This window comes from Talpa occidentalis, unplaced genomic scaffold (genome assembly GCF_014898055.3).
Source record: "Talpa occidentalis isolate TD23 unplaced genomic scaffold, MPIMG_talOcc4v2.1 talOcc4.7, whole genome shotgun sequence".
NCBI lineage: Eukaryota > Metazoa > Chordata > Mammalia > Eulipotyphla > Talpidae > Talpa > Talpa occidentalis.
In genome coordinates, this window is record NW_023605083.1 from 19,992,750 (window position 1) to 20,013,342 (window position 20,593).

General features: G+C 37.1%; 1 protein-coding gene and 1 non-coding gene across 3 annotated transcripts in view; both read left to right on the forward strand.

Moving 5' to 3' along the window:
* PTPRD (protein tyrosine phosphatase receptor type D) overlaps positions 1–20,593 on the forward strand; it is a 2,089,263-nt gene that overhangs the window by 1,683,076 nt on the left and 385,594 nt on the right. For both annotated transcript variants that reach the window (XM_054689298.1, XM_054689299.1), the window contains one exon: positions 10,722–10,888. In XM_054689298.1, the coding sequence (XP_054545273.1) occupies positions 10,825–10,888 (64 nt within the window). In that variant the 5' untranslated portion in view covers positions 10,722–10,824. The remainder of the gene's footprint in view (positions 1–10,721; positions 10,889–20,593) is intronic.
* LOC119233072 (U4 spliceosomal RNA) lies at positions 13,029–13,172 on the forward strand. Its single transcript, XR_005122240.1, has one exon. It is a non-coding gene; the product is annotated as a U4 spliceosomal RNA (small nuclear RNA).

Here is a 20,593-nt window from a genome sequence, read left to right on the forward strand (position 1 = left end):
CTGGGATAAAGGGTGAGTGTGGGGACAAGTCCTTTGCAGAGTGAGGTGCAATTTTTTTGTCACCTTCTACACCCTCTATATAATAAGCCAGAGAGTTCTAAAATGTATTTTGAATCAGGTTAAATACTGAAAGTTTCAAGTCTATTTTGGTAACCCACAAGAATAAGTCAGGAATCATCAAATGACTTCATGTCGGGGTGTTAAAAGCATTGCTTTAATAATGGAGGAAATCCTGGAGTGCAAACGAAGGGATGAAATGTAAAAGATAACTAAGACTGAACAGCCAATTTGAGAAACTAGCCAGCAGTTGACTCACAGCAGGGCCTAGCTTCTAAATCCTGAGAGTAAGTATCCTTAAATTATCAGAGAGGTCTTGTTTTCTAATTGTCTGAATGCCAGTGTGCTATTGGGTATTAGTATAACTGTTAACATTACCTGGTTTAAAAGGGTCAAAATAAGACTTTGATGCAACAAACTTCAGAAACTAATTTTTTCTCAAATTATGTGCAGAAAACCTTTCTGGAGTCACAGAAGTAAAAGTGTGACCACAGAGATCCAGTATGCCTACTGTTGCTTTGTACATGAAAGCAGATTTTTTTTCCCTAGTTTTCAGGAATGTAAATGAGAATTAGCATCAGGTACTTTCCTTTTAAAGTAAACATTCTAAAATGCTTTCACGTTCTCCATAGGAGAGTCCTGGAACAAAGAAAATTAATTTGATTTTGTAGGTCCTGTTCTATGGAACAAAGAAGGGCTCAAAACAGTAAAAAGCAACACATTATTTCCGATTGTTTTAAACAGAATTGGGAAGAGGAGATAGCCATAGTGTCACTGAAAAGTGAATTTAGGACACTTTCATAAAGAGTCAAAAGACTTTACACCTGGAGCACAATGGTTGTGTCCAAAGAAATGAATTTCAATGGAAGTCTCCACAGAGACTTGGATGAAGGTGGGTGTGGGGGAAGAATCACAATTGTGAAAAACATTGGCATGTAGCCACTGGTGAAGGCAGCTAAATATAAATCAGACCATGTCACTCCATAGTATAAAGCCCTCCAGTGTCTTCCCATTGCATTTCAAATGAAACCCAGCCTTTCCAATGTGGCCTACAGGCCAGTGCAATCTGGGTCCAGCCTACTTTCCCAGCCTGCATGCTGCTCTGTCTGACTCCCTGTGCTTCAGCCACACCAAACCAGTTCCTGTCCCCTTGCTGCTGTCCTGTGCACTCTGCTGGCCTGGCCGCTCATTTCCACATTGTCTGTCATTCAGGTTTGGGCTCATCTGTCACCTCTAGGGTTCTTCTCTATCTATCTAATGTCTCGCATGTCCCCTCCCACAAACCACTTGCTCTCTTCTCTAATAATTTTTCTTCTTTATGTTACTTTTCAGTTAACTTGTTTTTTCTTTTTTTTTTTTTTTTAATTATATGTGTTTTTCTGTCTTTCACAACAGAATGCAACAGGGACCTTGTCTTTTACTTGGTTATGTCTCTTATATTATCACTATGCCTGGTATTCAAGAATATTTATGGAGCAAAAGAATGAAGGAAGACATTCATTGTTAAAACAAAAAATGTTTTGTTTGCACTTGATGAGCAAAGTGGCTCACAACTATCAAATGAGGACATTGTATGAAAATCTAAAAAAAAACCTACTTTTCTTCTCTCTGTGTTGCATCATGTTGACATTAGCTGTCACATAAGAGCCTTTAAAATTTTGTTGTGATAGCAAGTGTTTGAATCCAGAGGGTAATTAGTGGATGATCAGGAAACACTCACTTTTCATCTATTTGTCACCTGAAATATATGTAAAAAAAAAAAATCCAACTGTGGAATATCCATGACAATCGATGTCCAGTGATGTGTGTGGCTTAGGGAAAAAAAGTGCAACTTCTATTACTGTTTTATTGTTTTAATCTCATTTTTAAAAGTTCTAACTGCATTTGACTATATTTAGATCATTGTACTATAGTAGATATGTAAGTAAACACATATTTTCATATGTATTTTTAGACATGCACTATGTTTGCTGGTGGGATGTATAAGACTGGGATAGATTTATCAATCTAAAGTGATAAATTTAACAATGAAGATGGATGCTTTATTGCTTAGTTTTGAACCAGTCACAGTTGCTATGGGAGGAAGTGATCATATTTTTTAAAAGTGTAGCTTAAAAATTTTTATAAGTAACATGATAACTTTGCTTACATCTACAATTAAAAATATTTAACCATATATTATTTTTTAATATGTTTAGTTTGTGTCAAAGGCATTATTGGGCATACCTAAATAGAAGTGATCTAAATAGAAGTGACCCCTCACCAAAGATGCTGGTACAATTTCCCCCACAACCACTGCCCTTCCCGGTCTGAGTGCAAGCTCCTGCGCCAGCACCTCTCAACTGCCCAGCTTGCTCCTGCTCATGTTAATACCTAACTAATCCCCTACTTCAGGATATGACAAGCTGTGTTTCAAAAGGCGTATGTGATAATACTTTATACTTTATTCCAGTGGAGAAGTTTGGTTGATGTTGTTATTCAACATTTCCTTTTTTTAATCTCATGGGCCATTCATTTAAGATTACAGTCAGTATCCAGAAACTTTAATATTGAGAAAGTTATTACATCTGATTTTCAAGTAGGCTTTTAATGACCTTAAACTTGTTATTTTGATATCTGTGCTATTTAATGCCAGTATAATAAAAATGATAGTATTTTACCGAGTCTTTTTCTGGAGGTCTTGAACATATTTTCTAAAAGAGTGACTATGGGAAAAATATTTTTTCATTGCTAGTCTGACACATTTTTGGTATGGGAAAAGCATAGTGCTTTTATTGCTGCAGGAACTTTTTGTACTTTATTATCAAATCCCTTTATAATGCCAACTGCTTTTGAAAAATAACCATTGTGTATCTTCATTTCTTCTTTCAGTATGGCTGTGTTGCCCTCAGCAACTTTATAATAAAGTGCACTTGGGTTGGCATCTTTCCACCTGGATAACTGTCCTGTATAACTCTGGGAATTCACCATCTAAAACATTCCTGTCTTCTACCAATTAGTCAATGTGTATCTTCAGTGGAATTTAAATGAAAGAGGGGAAAAAAATCCATTAAAGAAGAACTTGATTGTAATATACAAAATAAATATGCCTCAGGATGGTATAAACATATGTCTGCATGTTATTAATTTAATTGCTAACATGCAAGAATTTAAAAAATCTATTTCTGGTCAATCATTTCTATTCCAGGCACACCTAGAAACTATTTGACTCTAAGATAGTTAAGTATATAATCGGTTACTGAGTAAAGGATTGACTCTTTGGGGAATTTTTGAATCGTGGGATAAACTCTCATTTGTCAATTATTTATCCAGCTCAGCTATCTAAACAGTGACTCTCAAATACTTTTATCCAGTGAGATTCTCCCATCCTTCCTTTGTAAACCCCATCTTTTAGGTTTTCTTCTCTCTTCATTTGAATCAACCCTTATGTTGTTTCTCTGTCAAATTGGGGAGAGAGCTTTTCTTTATGTTGCTCATTTTAAAATTAATCATGACCTCACCTAAGCTAGGTGTATCCATTGTAGTAAGTCAGTGCTGAGAGAATCAGACTGCTATATTGAGAAGGAAAATTGGTTTGGCATATAAAACCCTCCTCTGAGACTAACCAAATGTGTATCCTGGGGGATGTTAATTCTATTATGTCCTTTCACTTCTTTCATTGTCTGCTAAATGAGGGACTTGTCCAAAATGATCTGTAGGGGTTTTTCCCCACTTTTTATCTGTTTATGGTTTCATTCAAGAAGTATGGATGTGAATAGGGTACTAACATAAAAAATACTTTTGTGATATAACTGAGTAAAATAAATATGCAGTGTGAGAGAGGAGGTATATATATTGAATAACTATGATTAATATGTATCCCTCCTATTTTTCTTTAGATTGTGTTTCTATTTGGTATAATAACCATTCATTTGGTTTGTCCACATAGAACCTACTAACTATATGATTTGCATTATTCATAAATTTTCAGAGAGGCTTGGGATTAGTCATTTGGATAATGTTGGGAAAACAAAGAGAATGTTCTTTAGTTCCATATGTCCCAGCCATTCACGATGGTCTCTCATGATTCCACTTTCCACCTCGGTTGCTGGCAATGATTTGAGAGAACATTTCTTGGAACAGAGTATTTCTATCCTGGAATGTTTCCCTCAGAGAAGAGCTAAGTTTCCATCATGAGAGATGGAAACTCAGTCTATTCACTGACAGACATCAGTGCAGTGTCTGCCCTATTAAACAGGTTGAATCAACAGATTCATTCTTTTAATTGGTGACAATATTTAAATCTGAGCCTCTGAACTGAACTTTCCATAAATTAAGCCAACTTCAGTTCTGACTTAGTACAAAAATGGAAATTTAGGAGTCATCCATAGTGATTTGACTTCCGTACCCAGAAATTCAAATGTGCTTTGATTATATATGACAGCTGCACTAGAAACCCCTAAAATTGGTGGGTTTTAAAGATAATGTACTAGAAACAGACTTTGAAATTTCCCATGTTTACTTTTGAATTTTTCCTCCACATTAATGATGTAGGATAGTGTTTCCCAATCTTGACATTGTTGATATTTTGGGTTGGATAATTTCTGGTTGGGGGTCTCTTCTTGCCTTGTAGGATATTCAGCAGCATTCTGGGCTTCTATGCCTTAGATGCCCTTAGTACTCGTCCTATGTTGTGACAACAAAAGATCTAGACATTGTCAGATGTCCCTTGGGGAAGGGACATAATCATTCTCGAGAGTGACTGTCCCTGAGCTTTAATCAATCTGAGGCTGAGGTGACAGACATAACACCTGTGAGTATGTAAAAATCTCTTTCAGTTGAGCTCTAGTAATGAAGTATTTAAAAATAAGTAAAAAGATTTTCATTGTGTTTTTAAAATAATCTTAAGGACAAAAAATAATCGTTGTTAAAATCAGTGGGAATTGCTCCACAAAATAAATTTTAAAATTTACTATATATAGTAAGTAAGTAAAACATATCATGAATTGCTGGATTTCTTTGCTGATATGTACAGACAGAAATAAAATGGACATAATAATAATGGTAACCTTATTAGCCATAGTCCATTTTTAAAGTTTTATATGTTCATAAGACAAAAAAATAGTTTGCATGCTTTATAAAGCAACACCCTTGTCATTTTTAAGATATGAAAATCAGGTATAGCGAGTTAGGAACAATGGTTTCACATCCATTGAGAAATGCCCAAAGATTAAAATAATAGAATTTGTGTCCTGTTGTTTGGTGGGAATTGGCTCTGTTGCAGCTCTCTCTATAATATGTGAGATTGATCAATTTCTCACTTTTTAAATGTCATTTTGCAAGAATGGAACAAACAGCAGGGTCCCAGCCGCATGTTGAATAAACTTGTATCTTAATTTTTCCATTGCCACTTTCCTCTACTGACACATGAAACTAGATAGAAGTTATCACATGCAATACAAATTTAAGGAAATTAAATGCTTTTAAATGAAACCAGCCTACTTTATCAAATCAGAATGATGGTTCCATTTGTATGGAAAAAATAGGTAGGGTGATGAGGTTTGGTTTTATTTATTTCCTGTCTTTCTTCCTCATGACATATCTCAATTTTATTTCCTGAAGGAGAAAGAAATGATTAAAGTTAGTAATGCCATTTGGCCATTTAAGAAAGTAGCAAATATTTATGTGTGCCTTAAATGTAAATTTAAGTGCAGTGCTATCAATAATAATTTGAGAAGAGAACCATGCTATATAAAGCTCAGATGATCTTCTATTGTATTAGAAACAAATGTATAAAGGTCTTTTATGGTGTCCATATTGTGCTAGGCATTGTTTTGCTCTTTAGTTATTCTTATAATTCAGTTGATTTCTCCAGGAACTGTGTGCTTACTTACACTTTCTTAGTATCTTTGTATTGAGTCATAGCCTAAGCTTAAAAACAAGGTGATTGAGTTACTAGTTTGTATTTGATACAATCTTATTAACCTCTTGGATTTTTTTCCTAATTTTATTGTCATATAAGCATGTTTAAGGCAAAATGTAGAACAAATTCAAAGTTTTCCTAGGACACTTTATTTTGTAAAAAGGTATCACTTAAAAGAGACTTAAATTTCTCTCATAATTTATTTTATTCTTTACATTGTAGTAAAATTTTATTTTATTTTTAATTTTTAATTTTTAATTTCATTTTTAAAAATTTATTCAGAGCTGGTGAGATTTTCCACTGTCTTAGTCCTCTATTGCTCTTCTTCTCTCAGTAGTGCTTTCTATAATTGGCATAATTGAATGTGGGCATTTCATAAATGCTATACAAATTTATTTGACATGGATGTTTATAAGTAAACCTGTCTTTCCCATCTGTGATTTTGCTGTCAGAAATTTGCATTTCTATAATATCCCAAATGTAGACTTTCAGTAATGAGAAACATAATAATTCAAACTAGGATATGAAATACCAGTTTTTCCTTTTAATAACATGATTTCTTTTTGGACATTTTCCAGTTGTACATTTGACCATTTATTGATTCTCCCTCTACATTCTTTAAAGTAGCTTTTTTAAAAAATGAAACTATGAAAATATATATATTGTCTGAGTAAGGGAGACGCATGGGGAAGTGACTCAAAGGAGAAAAGAGTGTCCTCACATAACACAGCAACTTTAGGGTTGATTATTTGGCAGGGAGGACTAGGAGAACTCAAGGATACCCATGCATTGTTTCAGTCCACAACTCAGAAAACATAGCCCTTATTTATAACCATGTTGCTGAGTGTTGTTGAAACACCATCCAGTAGGGCAGCCACTGGCCACACATGACAGTTAACACTTCAGTTTAAATACAAGAAAATATTTCCTCCCTCATTACACTAGCCATGTTGAAATCAATTTATCAGTGCAGATAAAAAGCATTTCCATTGTAGAAAGTCATATTAGATAGCACTAGAGGATTCTTGTTCTACAACATGATTAAATATTTAGGGGGCTTTCTTCCTTGGAAAATTCTCATGAATAAGTGAAATGTTGAAAGTTTATTTTTGTTTTCTCATGTCCTTGTGTTTTAACTGTAGGCTAAGGGCACAGGAGTTTCCTAGAGTTCCCTTAGAATCTTCCACAGGGATTGCTGTAAACTCCAGGCTCTTCCTGGGACTTTAGCCACAGTAACCCCACTTTTTGTCTGTTTTACACATTGGCATTTCCTCCTAGCTTTACCTTGTGTACAACTGGTTGCTTCTCTTAAATAATTAGCAACCTGTTCCAGTCCTTTTATAGAGGTCTGATTGGCTTCGGAGGTAGATAGAATCAAGCATTTTGGGACTTCTCCCCATACAATCTCCCCAGTTTTATGGTCTCTGTATGACTATCTGTTCCAGTTTAATATCATTATGATACTATCATTTCTAAGATTTTTAGACTTGAGAATATGGAATTGCTATGAGATAGAAAGACTGCAAAATGTTGAGAAACAAACAGTGACATCTTGTTTTCCAGTTAGGGTGTTAGGTTGTTGTTGTGTTTTAAGTTCTTAGAGATTTTTAAAAACGATTATTCCTTCCCCTTCTCTCCATTTTTTCAGAATGATTTGATTACTTATCTTCATCCTAGGATGAACAATGCAATTTTTAAAAATTATTTTGAAAATTACGAACTCACAGATTTTAATATCATGAGTTTTAGTTCATTGTAGCTGGTATTCATTTTGCTACACAGATGTTCCTGTATGTGGCTGATGGGACCTTGGCTCTTGTCTTTGAATATAACTTAGTCACATAGGCTTTGTGAGGACTTTTGGACAAATTCATAATACATTGTGTTGTAAGCTACAGTGTGGTGTTTGCAATATCTCTGAGCCCCTTCCTGTTCTTTTCACTGCAGAATACTTGGCAGTCCTTTCTGTAGGCAAATGAAAACTACTTATACTACTCATTCATCTTTGTTTTCACTTGTAAATATTTCTTTAAAAATCCATTTCCCATTTTTGTTCTAACAGTTAAATTCTACCTTACTGATATGCATGCAAGCATTTACCTGTTGGCAGTTTTCTATGTAGTAAATAAGATGTGCAGGGAGACTGACTGGAATGAACATCTAGGGTTGGTTTTATCTTCACACTTCTGATCTCCTTTTGTCATATCTTGGCCAAGGGCAATAGCACATTTACCTATAAATATGTATGCTGTGTGCATACACCTGCATTAATATCTAGATTGTATCATTGGGCAAAGTCCTGAGGTAACATTTGTAGATTCATTTGGAAGAATTTGGTCTTCTTACACGTTGTTAGTCAAGTAGGAGAAAAAAACAGATCTCCTCTTCCCTGAGAGCATTTCATACGTCTCCATCGCTGTGAGCGCACCAAGTCATTATGTAGCAGTTGGCTCTGATACGCTTGCACAGACACAAATTGAGTCAGACAGGACTGATGTCTCCTGGACTTTGCTGTCATTTGAAATGCTGACATGAGAATGGGAGAGGTAAAGGGAGGAGGTGGGAGAGCTGATTCCTTTAGCCCTTTTCCTTTGAAGTTTTCAGAATTTTAACATTTAATATCTGTGAACTGCTTGATAAGTTGTTTTCCAGATGAGAATGATAACAATAGCTGATTTGGAGCAGCTGGCTAGCTTTTGGTTTCAAGTAGATGCATTTCACTGTACAACTTGTTTCTTCATGTCACCCACAAATCTGTTAAAAAGAAAAAAAAAAGACTGTCTAGTGGAATGGTAATTAGAATGGCTTCCCCCCACCATCCTTTCAGTTTTATCTTTCCAGCATTCAAACCACTCATGCATAGTAATGAAAAAGATAATATCTTTAAAAAAATTTTTTGTTCTCATTCTCAAGCTCTGTTTCAAAAAAGATACACTATAGTCTCTGCATTACAATACTTCTGGAAGTACAAGTTATTTCAGTGGATTAGGTTTATTTCTGGATATCTCTAGTATTTCCTGTCAAGAATCTTATAATGGGTTTCAAATATTCCAATATACAAAACTTAAAGGTATACTGTTTCATTTTGCAAATGAATTTCAACGATCTTTCTCAAGTTTGCATGATAATAAAGGAAACAAGAACATATACTCCTTCTTTAGTAAGTACCTTCTCTTTAAGATGCTGAGTTAGGGTGAAGTTTCTATAGGATTGATTATTTATCACCTGAAGAAGCAGACTTAAATTATTGCTCAGAGCCACTCGTTGCTTCCCTTTTTTCCCCATTCCCACCATGACCACCATCACACTGAGGCCTGTGTTGCTTTACAAGCGGGACTCTTGCTTTGGCCTAAAAGCATTCTCTAAATCACCCCACATTCAGCTGTCAGTTAATCTTTACAATGTCTAGTTCCATGAAGATTCTCTGCTCCAAAATATTCAGTCACTGAATGAAGGCTTGTTAAAGTAGATTGGCATTTGTGTCTCTCCCTCGGCCTGAAGCATTTTCTTAGGCCTCATCTTTTTCTGGTTTTCTAATAGACCTATCACTCCAATCCAGTGGCCTTAGTGTGGCCCAGGACCAGCTGCATTAGCATCATTTTGAATCTTGTTAGAAACACAACTTCTTAGACTCCAACTCATGCTCTCTGAACCACAAACTCCGGAGGTGGTGTCTGGTTAGGTTTTAAAAACCTTCCAGATGGTTCTGATGACTGTAGATATTTGGAAATCTCTGTTCCATCCAAGCCACTAAACTCACCTTTTCCAAGTTCTTTTCCTATTGCTCTGCCTTTGCAAAGAACCCATGGAATGTTTTCGCATTTTCTTGTTAAAATCCTGCCTACATTCTAAGGCTTGATTGGAGATGTTTCTCTTTTTCTGTGATGCCATTTCTGATCCTATCTTTTATGGTATGATCTGATTTTCCTTCCTGGGAAAAAGGAATAAGACATCTGATGTATCTGCCTTATTTTCTCTACTCAACAGAGATGTCAGGATGATGAAAGGATCGAATATGACTCCTTTTTAATACTTGAGACACTTTGTACTACGTGAAATCTCTGATGTCTTGCACACAGTAGGAACTCCAAAAATAGTTTGTTGTTTCTCTGTTCTTCATAGAGTGTTGAGAAAACTAACCCCTTGCACAGGACATTTAAGAGTCCTCTTAAATCAAACACGATTGTGGTAACTATTGTTTTGACTTACGGAAATCAAACTAGACTTGAACATTGATATGTCTTAAGGGAAGAAGCCAAGTGTACTAGTATTAAAAAAAAAAAAATGAACCTCTACTATTTAACTGGAGAAGTTGAATTAGCTGTGTCATTGCATTTGATGCTGTGAAAGCAGCTTCCATTAGTCTTTCAATAATAGACTTTTATCCCATACCATGGAGCATCTCTTAAATCTTTCCTATAGCATTGGTATGCTTTCTTCCACCCATATATTCATGTACTGTTTCATAAGAAGCGACAGTTTCTTCTCACAGTGGTTTGCCCAAAGGGTGGCATAAGCAGAGAGTGAAATTCGAGGTGATTGGCTTTAGGATGGTCTGAAAATGGGACAAGATACGCTAGGATGGCTACCGCTTACAAATCAAGTTATTTCCCTCCTAACACAAAGACATCATGGTTATAATTTACGATTTATTCACTGTGGGTTGTGTCTCATGGTGATTGTGATGGGACAAGAGGAAAATGTGAGTAATCTAATAACTTTTTGTTTTCTTCCTCTCTTTTCTCTGCTTTTCCCCTTACAGGCTCTGAAAGGGTTCCAGCTGAAACTTCAGATCAGATAGACCCGCTGCAGCTTCACAGGCAGTGACCCCAAGCTGCCAGTGCACGCTGCTGCAAAGTGCAAGGATGGTGCACATAGCCAGGCCGCTGCTGCTGCTGCTCGCTTTCCTCCTCCACGCGGATGCCGAGAGTAAGCCATTCCTCCCCTTCTCCAGGGGGCTGTGACCATAATGAGTGGTTTTGTTTGCAGTTGGCACCAGGCTCAGGGCCTCTGAATACATTTCTTTTGGAAGTAAATTCTGGACACGGTGGGATCCTCCTTGGCTACTAACCAGTCTTTGAAAGAGATTATTGATGTGACTTCCTTATTATTTCCTCTCTCCCCTAATGCACCCCCCCCTTTTTTTGTCTATCTAACAGTTCCTACCTTTTTTTCATTTTCTTTATTTTACTCTTACCACCCTGAAAGCCAAGATATTATGAGACCAATGATACAATTCAAACTGGGGTTAACCAGTTGGTATTGCCAAAAAGTAAACATGGTCAGACCGTTGGAAATTTCCTTAGTTTGGTGGATATTTCTATGTTTAGAAAAATGCACAGTGTCACATTGAGCCCAATTAAACTCCCCAGCCCCTTGCACTGTCACAGCAGCTGTTCTAATGTACTGTTTCCGACAGCTGTCGTCGAGTACAGTATTCAAACAAATCAAGCAGAACTGACAACTTTGTGACTGGATGAGGGGTGTGGAAGTGTGAGGCGAAATCTGTGGAGTATAGACCAAGTTTGAATGATTGGACTCAATTTTTGAAACTGAGATTGTGGTCAATTAGCTTGCCAATTAAGGAGAAGCTTCTATCTTCTTAATAATTAGGAAGCCATTAGATCTGCCTTGTTTACATATGTTTCTTTTCCCACCTGTCCTGTGGCCTTTTGAAGAGACCATACTGGGGAAAGGCACATTGCTGGCTTGTGTTTCCTGTGATGTCAGGTGGCTTGGTACTGGTTTGCTCACGTGAGAGTTTGGCCATTCGCTTAGGGAGTCCCCTGGTTCTGTTAAATATATAAGATATGCAGTCATTACCTTCCCTCCACTGACTATTTCAGGAGATTAAATTTGATTCATGTGAAGGATGTTTTGGAGACAAAAAAATTCTGTGTCATATTGGCCCTTACCTATTAATTGCATTTTGACAAGAATTTCCTCAATAACAGCCAATTTCTTTCTTTGTTTAAATAGGAGCTTTGTTTTCAAGAGTTTTCCAAGAGTGAAAGAATAATGTTAATAATAGGATACATATGGAACATGCATGATGTAAGCATGGCATTCTCTGGCTAATAATGTATATAGTCTTCTAATTAGCACTTGGGAGTGTTGGTTTAAGGTGAAGCCAAGGAATTCCTAGTGCAATGCCAGCAAGTAATTAACTGGGAAAAGGCCCAAATGAATGATGTTTTGTTATTTTAAGGCCAGTTATGTCAAAATCTATTTTAGAGTTGAAATATAAATTTAGTTTATTAAAGATATCAGTCATATGGCTTTATTTTTCTGTTTTGGCTGAAATGAAAAAGTAAGTTGGTTTTCTATTGTTGATTTTTGGCCAAAGCATATTAAGAACCTGGGAACCACTTTAATATCCGATCACAGTGGTTTTTTTTTTAATTATGAGATATAATTATCATATATGCATAAAATTATTCTTCCAGTGAAGTAAAATTTCTTCTACTGAGAAGCTATACCTTTGCTTACTTTCCTGATGGAAAGGCAGACAGATGTCAAGAATTTAGGCACAAGTACTTTTAAAATTATGTATTAAAAACAATCTATACCAGTGATGACCATGACCTATTCTTCTGCCTGCTCCTCTCCTCTGCCCTCCCTTTCCTCCTTCCTCATATTTCCTGCACAGTAGAGTCTTAGAAAAGAAATAACAGAAGCCCACATTAGCAAATTTCAGTTATTGGCCAAGTTATATCTCTATGTGATATCGACTTTCCACCTGAGGATAAAACGTGAAAAAGAATCCATTCTGTCTTACACTTCCCATTAGCAGGTTTCTTCATTGCCAAATTAATCTTGTTTAGTTTTGTCCATGTATACTGATCCTTGATTTAGTATATTTTCCCTTTAACAGATACATTTGACATAGTTGAATTGTATGTGTAGCCTGATAGTTGCTGGTGAAATAAGAAGAATTAGCTATGTGTGAAGTACATTTTAAAAGAAGAGAGAACATACCTTAGCATTTCACTATATGATACTTATGGCTCATGAAAGCATAGGGTGGAGTTGGGGATGTAATTTTTGTCATTAAGGATGTTTAAAGAACAGCTTTGCACAGTGGCAGTATCGTAGCCAATGAGGTTTATCCGAGGCACGATTATTGCTAAGAATGTTTAAAGAACAATTGGCAAGATAGGATCTAGTTTATAAACTATTATAAACTAAATATATATAACATGTATTATAAAATATATATAGCATAGAGTATAAAATATATTGTAAACTATATATATATAAGCGTTATGACCATTGATTTTTCCTAAACAGCACTGAAAAAAAATCCAGATAGAAGTAGTACTGCAGAAAACTTTGATTTCTTGACCACCATATAAAATTATTATTTATCAGGCTACTATTATCTAAGTCCCTGGTTGGCTTCTCCACACCTTTATTAGAACATCTATTAATATTTATTCTTGCTTTTACAAATTTGTGTTTTGTAGTCATATGAGTGATCAGTAGTTATATTTCAAAATTTAACAGCAGCTTGTCAGAGTCACTTTAGAACTATGAAATACTTTTAAAAAAATGTTTTCCTCATTTGAAAAGAGGAATATAAGGGGGTGAAAGGGAAAGAAGTCACTCCAGTTTACCATATTAATTTCATGTGTTAACCTACTGCCTTTAGAAATGATTCTTTCCAACAAGCCAAGGAGTCAGGATTATAATCTGTGGTGTAGAATGACATACCAAAGTGTTAGGTGTGATGTTGCATTATCTAGGAGAGTGCTTATAAGCTTTGGTTCAAATCCAGGTTGAATATTGTGATAATATATCTTTAGCAGAAAATTATAGCCCCTGCCAATGCCAATTTAAAATGTCCTACAGAGCCTCACTATTATTTTAAAAGGTTTGATGTGTTCAGATATCTTATTTCTTTTCATTCCTATGTCTTGAATGCTCAAAATGACTTTGCTTGTTGTTTCTTGAATGCACGTACACATGGTAGAGCTGTGGTCTCATGCAAAAGTCAAATGTGACTTTTGTTTGAGCACTAACAGTAGCTTCTTCTCTTGTCAATTCAGCCAGTTTTCTGGAGTGCTCTGACTGTGGTTCATTCAGTGATGATATACATGCAAATCCGAGATGCGTTTAGATTATTTTAGTGTATTTCTGGAGTGAATATTTTTCTTGGATAATTTTATTTTATTTTTTTTTTTATTTTTTTTTTTTTTTTATATTTCAATAATATTTATTTCAGATTACAGCTATAATAACTTTAGTTTCCTTTTTTATTTTTTTATTTTTTTTTTTTGAATGCAACTTTTTATTACTATAAGAGCAGTGTAAATGCATTTTTAGAGTCCATTTGCAGAAAATTAGAAAATACATGTAACAAAAACATTTTTAAACACTATATTCCTAAAAACAATATATTCTCACATTGCTTACTGTTAACACCTAGTGTCTATCCTCCCAAACATTTTTTTTTTTAAATATTAAATTTTATTTTTATATTCCCCCATACAATTGCAAACACCCCATTCTGACCCCAATCCTTCCCCTCCCGCCCCTCACCCCCAAAAAGTGTCTCTGGTTCATAGTTTTTTGTTGATTTTGATTTTCACTTTCTTATATTCATTTTCCTGGTCCCTTATTTAAGTTTTCTAGATTCCTGCTATGAGTGAGACCATCCGGTATTTTTCTTTTTCTTTTTGGCTTATTTCGCTGAGCATGATCCCTTCCAGTGCCATCCATGTTGCTGCAAATTGCATGTGTTTATCTTTTTTGAATGCTGAGTAATATTCCATGGTATATATGTACCACATCTTCTTGATCCAGTCATCTATTTTTGGGCATTTGGGTTGTTTCCAAAGCTTAGCTATTGTAAACAGTGCTGCTATAAACATAGGAGTGCAGGTGCTCTTTGGAATTGATGTTTCTGTGTCCTTTGGGTAAATACCTAGGAGTGGAATTGCTGGATCATATGGAAGCTCTATGTTTAGTAGGTCCAGAAATCTCCACACAGCTCTCCATAGTGGTTGGACCAGTTTGCACTCCCACCAACAGTGCAGGAGAGTTCCTTTTTCTCCACATCCTCGCCAACATTTGTTGTTGCTAGTTTTTTTAATATGTGCCATTCTCACTGGTGTGAGATGGTATCTCATGGTAGTTTTGATTTGCATTTCCCTGATTACAAGTGATGTTGAACATTTTTTCATATGTCTGTTGGCCATTTGCATTTCCTCTTCAGAGAAGTTTCTTTTTAGCTCTTCTGCCCATTTTTTGACGGGATTATTTTCTTTGTTGTTGCTGAGTCTCATCAGCTCTTTGCAGATTTTTGTGATCAGTCCTTTATCATTAGTGTTGGGTGCAAAAATGTTCTCCCAGTTGGTGGGGTTTCTCTTTGTTTTTGTTATTGTCTCTTTTGCTGTGCAGAAGCTCTTTAATTTGATGTAGTCCCAGCTGTTTATCTTTCTCTTCACTATCACTGCTTTGGGTGATGTGTCTGTAAAGATGTCTTTGATGTGCAAATCCCGTAGTGTTTCGCCTATATTTCCTTCTATGTATTTTATGGTTTCAGGTCTTATGTCTAGTTCTTTAATCCATTTTGAGTTGATTTTTGTGTATGGTGTGAGGTAGTGGTCAAAGCTCTACTGAAAAAAAAAGAAGGAAATGGAGGCATCACACTCCCAGACTTCAAACTATACTACAAAGCCATAATCATCAAAACTGCATGGTATTGGAACAAGAACAGACATACAGACCAATGGAATCGAATAGAAAATCCAGAAATAAACCCACAGATTTATGGTCAACTAATCTTTGACAAAGGAGCAAAGACTATGCATTGGAGCAAAGAAAGTTTGTTCAATAAATGGTGCTGGGAAAACTGGGTCGCTACATGCAAAAGAATGAATCTTGGATAATTTTATATGTAACTTTAGTTTGCTATTTACCAGTCATTTGAAGGTTTGTTTGTTTGTTTGTTTATTTATAGAGGCATGTTTTTATTTATTTATTTATTTATTTTATTTGTTTGTTTACTTATACAAGCACTGGGTACAGTCAGAAGCGCGGGAGGGTGAGAGAATTCACCAGAGCCAGAGCGGGGAGCAGAGCAGGCAGAAGGACCGAAGGACACTGCTGAGGGGAGCAGCGGGCGGCAGGAGAGGTCTGCGCGCCATGTGGGACCCTCCTCCGGTGGCTGGGGAGCAGCCGGGGATCGAACCGGTGCCGCAGAGGCCGCGGGCAGCTTCGCAACCCAGCGCTCAACCGCTGCGCCACTGGGGAGGCCCGGGTTTTGTTTTTTAACTACACGCAGGCATAGGTCAGCTGTTAGCACCTTCTTCCATCAAACCAGTTTCACTCTAATGAAATCACTTACTGCTTACTGTTGTAGTCTAGATCTTTATACTAAATCCGCTATAATTGAACCTGAGTGTTTATTGAATCTCCATTAGAAACACAACTATTCATAGTTTATTTCTATGTATAGTGTAGTTCATCCATTTTCTATTGCATGTTCTCCATTTTTCCATTTCAGATGGTGATCTTTCCTTCATTTTGCCTATGTATTTCTATGAAATCTTCCTGTAGTCCCTGTCTATCTGCATATTTATCTTCTATATGAAAGTAATTATTAGTTCCCATTGGGTATAAAATCACTATATCCAGTAGAACCGCCTTTATATCTTTGGCTTTGGAGAATAGACTGAATCTAAGCTGTAAGGTAACCACTCTTTAATTATTTCCTGATGAACTCAAGAGGTTAATAGTTAGGAAAGTGAGCTCTGAAACCATAGTCTACTTTAAATTCTGTCATTTTGTATTCTGAAGCAGGGTATATATCATGTTACTTGCCTCAGTAGCCCTATCCATAAAACATAGGATGGTGGTGGTGATAATGATGATGATAGTAAAGTATAGGGCCTATTCTTGGGCTGTGAGAGGAATAATGTAAAAACATAGATCACAGGTGACACATGGTAGGTGTTAACGCACATTACCTGTTATATCATTATTCAGAAGGCATTCAGCTAACGTTTTTATTGAGCACTTGTTTTAGGGACTATGCTAAAATTATTTGAGCCACAGACTGTCAACAATTTGCTGGTTGATAAGGCAGGTTTCCTTTAAGTTTTTTCATTGCCTCTCTATAAAATCCTATACACAGCAGCATCTTACAGACCTCTTCCCCAGGAATCAAAGTGAAAATCAAAAGGGAAAACTATGCAGTCTCCCTACTTTGGTCAAGTTTAGGGGAAAAAAAACTCTCTTAAAACTACCAATTTTAAATGAATTTGACTTATGTCTAATAGATAATGAAAGGTGCTCCATTTTTCTGTCCTGTTTCCTTTTTAATGCATTTTTTTTTTTTTTGCACTGGAGGAGCTATAAATATTTACTGTTAGCAAATATGGTACTGTATGGTCCACTGGTGCAGAAAGCTGGAGATGGAGGTAAGCATGGTAAGGAAGAGGGTGAATGGCTTTAGATATGGCCAGAAATTATTCTGCAAGAAAAAAATTAAGGATAAGGAAAATGTATGAATTGAAGGACAGGGCAAATGGTTCCTTTTGCATTTTGCAGAAATCACTTTTGAAAAATAACCCAAGTCAAGTGGTTAGACCTTACAAAATGATGTTAGGGATGGAAAATGTCTTTCTTAAGTCACCAAAATACATACCTACCTTAGGCATACCCATTTTACACTGAGAAGTTTGATATTGCCTTAAACATCTTTCTGTTTTTATATTATGTGTTGTGTGTTTATTTACTTATATCACAAACTATTCAACCATTTTTTCTAAAGGTAAATTACTTGAATGTGACTAAAATGAGATCGAATACAATGACATTATTATACATATACTAAATGTCATTGATTTGTATACTTTAATTGGGTGAACTCTATAGTATATGAATATATTTCAATAAAACTATGTAAACAGGAAAATGTAGGCTGCTGCTTAAACTAATACTTTAGTTAGATCCATTTTAGTATATACAACCTGAAAGGAAAGTTTGCTGGTTTCTTCAGGCCAGTCAGAATAGATCTGCTCTTTGAGGAATGCAGGGAGAGATTCATTTCATTTGCTCTGCTTACTAATGCCTATGTTGCTTTCCTTTTCTTTGAATTTACAGGTGTGGCAAAATAAAAACCCTTGCTTCTCCTTCCCCCATGCTCCCATCGCCTTAAAGCAGCTAAATTAGCAACATCCAGCTGTCTGCAGCAAGGAAAATGTTCCAGCTATTTTCCTGATCCTCTAGCCCCACTGCAGACTTTTCTGTTGATTTCTGAATTAATTGCTCCCAGCAGAGCTGTACTTACCTAGTAAGGTTAAGAATATGTCACAAAATCAACAAATGTGTACACTTCAAAGCATTTTATTAGTGTAGAGGGAGTTGCTTTCTTTTTTTACATGCAAACTGATGACATATTGGTTATCTCAGATCTCTTTCTGTGATGAAGCCCCCAAGCTCAAAGATAGAACACTATCTGAAATGTTGTGATTATTTCTTGTTATTCCTAATAGCCAGGTGACATGTGATTATGGTGTTCTATGATTTCCTCACTTCTCCCTTCCCATTCTTAGTTTTTATATTTTTTCCTCACTTAGCTACTATGCACATGACGCATTTCAGATAACCTTGATTTGTTTAAGAGAGTTGTCCTGTATCAGTTCACTCCAAAAACCCCCGCCACTCTCCATCTTCAAATAAAGTCAAAGAGATTGGATTGGAAACCAATTCTTTTACCTGTAATTTTGTCTTTTCTCTTTCCCTCACTTTGCTTTAGCTTCGTTTATTCATTCACTGAGAGAGAGAGAGAGTGTGCGGGTGTGTGCACCCATGTGCGCGTGTGTCTTTTGTATGGAAAGTTTCCTGTGTAGTAGATACAGTAGATAGTGTAGTCCCACACCAGCTTTTAATCTCCCACCAGGATTCATACTTCAGTTTTCAGAATCTCTCCAGCAATTTTTTCTGACTTGATCTGCAGGCAGGAAGTACTGCTGTACAGTTATAATTACCATGCACAAGTTACAAAGCTCTATGTGCCCCTTTGTAAAAAAGAAGAGTAAAAATAGCATGCACTTGGTTTGGTTATCATAAGGATTAAATAGAGAAATGCTTGCAAAGCATTTAGAATAATAGGATTAAATAGTCACTAAATGTTGCTTGCTATTATGCTTTTTTCTCATTAGCTTGCATCATTTCCAAATTAGAAGCATCTATGTTTAGATCTCTGTTAACATTTATTATCCCATTGTAAGGGGCAGGACAGGGCACAAGGCAGGTTTTCTGATCCCATGCAGACCGGGTAAAGGAGGAATCAGAGTCCTCAGTAGTTTTGCAGGTTTTTTATTTGGGGTTCACCAGGCATATGGCAGGCAGGGGTGCTGGCTGGGGGACTGGGAGGCTGGCAGGCCTCCCAGCCCCCAGCAAGTCTTCACTCTATCTGGGCTCTCTGGCGTTATCTGCTTCTGCTTCGGCTTCTCCTTCAGGTTCTGCTGCTGCTGGCTGGGGCTGCTGGCGTCCCCCCGTGACGCCGCCCTTAAAAGCACAGTCTTAGCTCAGCTGAATCCCATCTACCTATGCCCACACCCTATTCCAGGTGCCCACCATCAGGCATGCATTCAGGACAAGGATCCATCATCTATCCTGATGGCGGAAGGGCAGAAAAGCCTGACATTTTCTTTACCCTACAGTCCACCCCCTCAGGGTTTTCTGCCATACAGTCTATACATATATATACAATTTTCTAAGCAAACAAACAATGCAGCCATGGCCCACAAAAGCAAATACATCAAATATAACAAAATACAATATAACAAAATACAACAGAACACAAATAAGTCCAGGCAGGGCACCAACCAAGTGCAAAAGACAATTATTGGTACCAGCAGATGAGCCACCAAATCTGCTGCCGAAGGCACTGCTCATACGAGGGAGGGGAATCACTCACGGCATCTACTATATCACACCAGGAGCCGTCAGGCTTCCTGGCCTTCTCTGGCTGTAGTCTAGGCTACAAGGCACACAGCATCCACCCCCAGGATGCACTAGCTCTGGGATTGGCAATTTTATTCTGTTGGGGGTAATCGCCAACCCTCAGGGTTTCTGTCTGCAGTCGCTCCAACACTCGGCCTTCATGGCCACCCATGCGACTCGCAGACCCCTGCACTCAGGCCAACCCACTGCACAATCACATGGGTCGGGGATCCAAACTCTGCATTCGTTTTGGGCTCCACCCCAAGCCACATTCCCCACCCATCCCCCAAGGACAGGTTCCTCAGCTCCTCACCCTCGCTCAAGAATGAGCAGGGCATCACCCACAGGTGATTTTACGAGACTCACAGTTCTTCAGCATACCCAGGCTGCTTAACAGCCGCTCAGGGCTTCTCAACTTATCATCAGTACCAGCTTTTGCTTTCTTAGTTGGCTTTTCTCCTCCACCTGGCTGCTGGGCATACACAGGCTGCTTTTGGCCATCTAGGCCCACTGGCCACCCCTAGATTCCCATCTCCTGGGGTTTACAAACAAAACTGTTCCATCCCCAGGGTCCCAAAACATATCAACCTGCAAGGTCCTCCGCCTTCTGGCGGGATTGTCAGTCCAAGTCCATCAGTTCAAGTCCATTGGCCTCTCCCTGCGTCAGCAACGGCC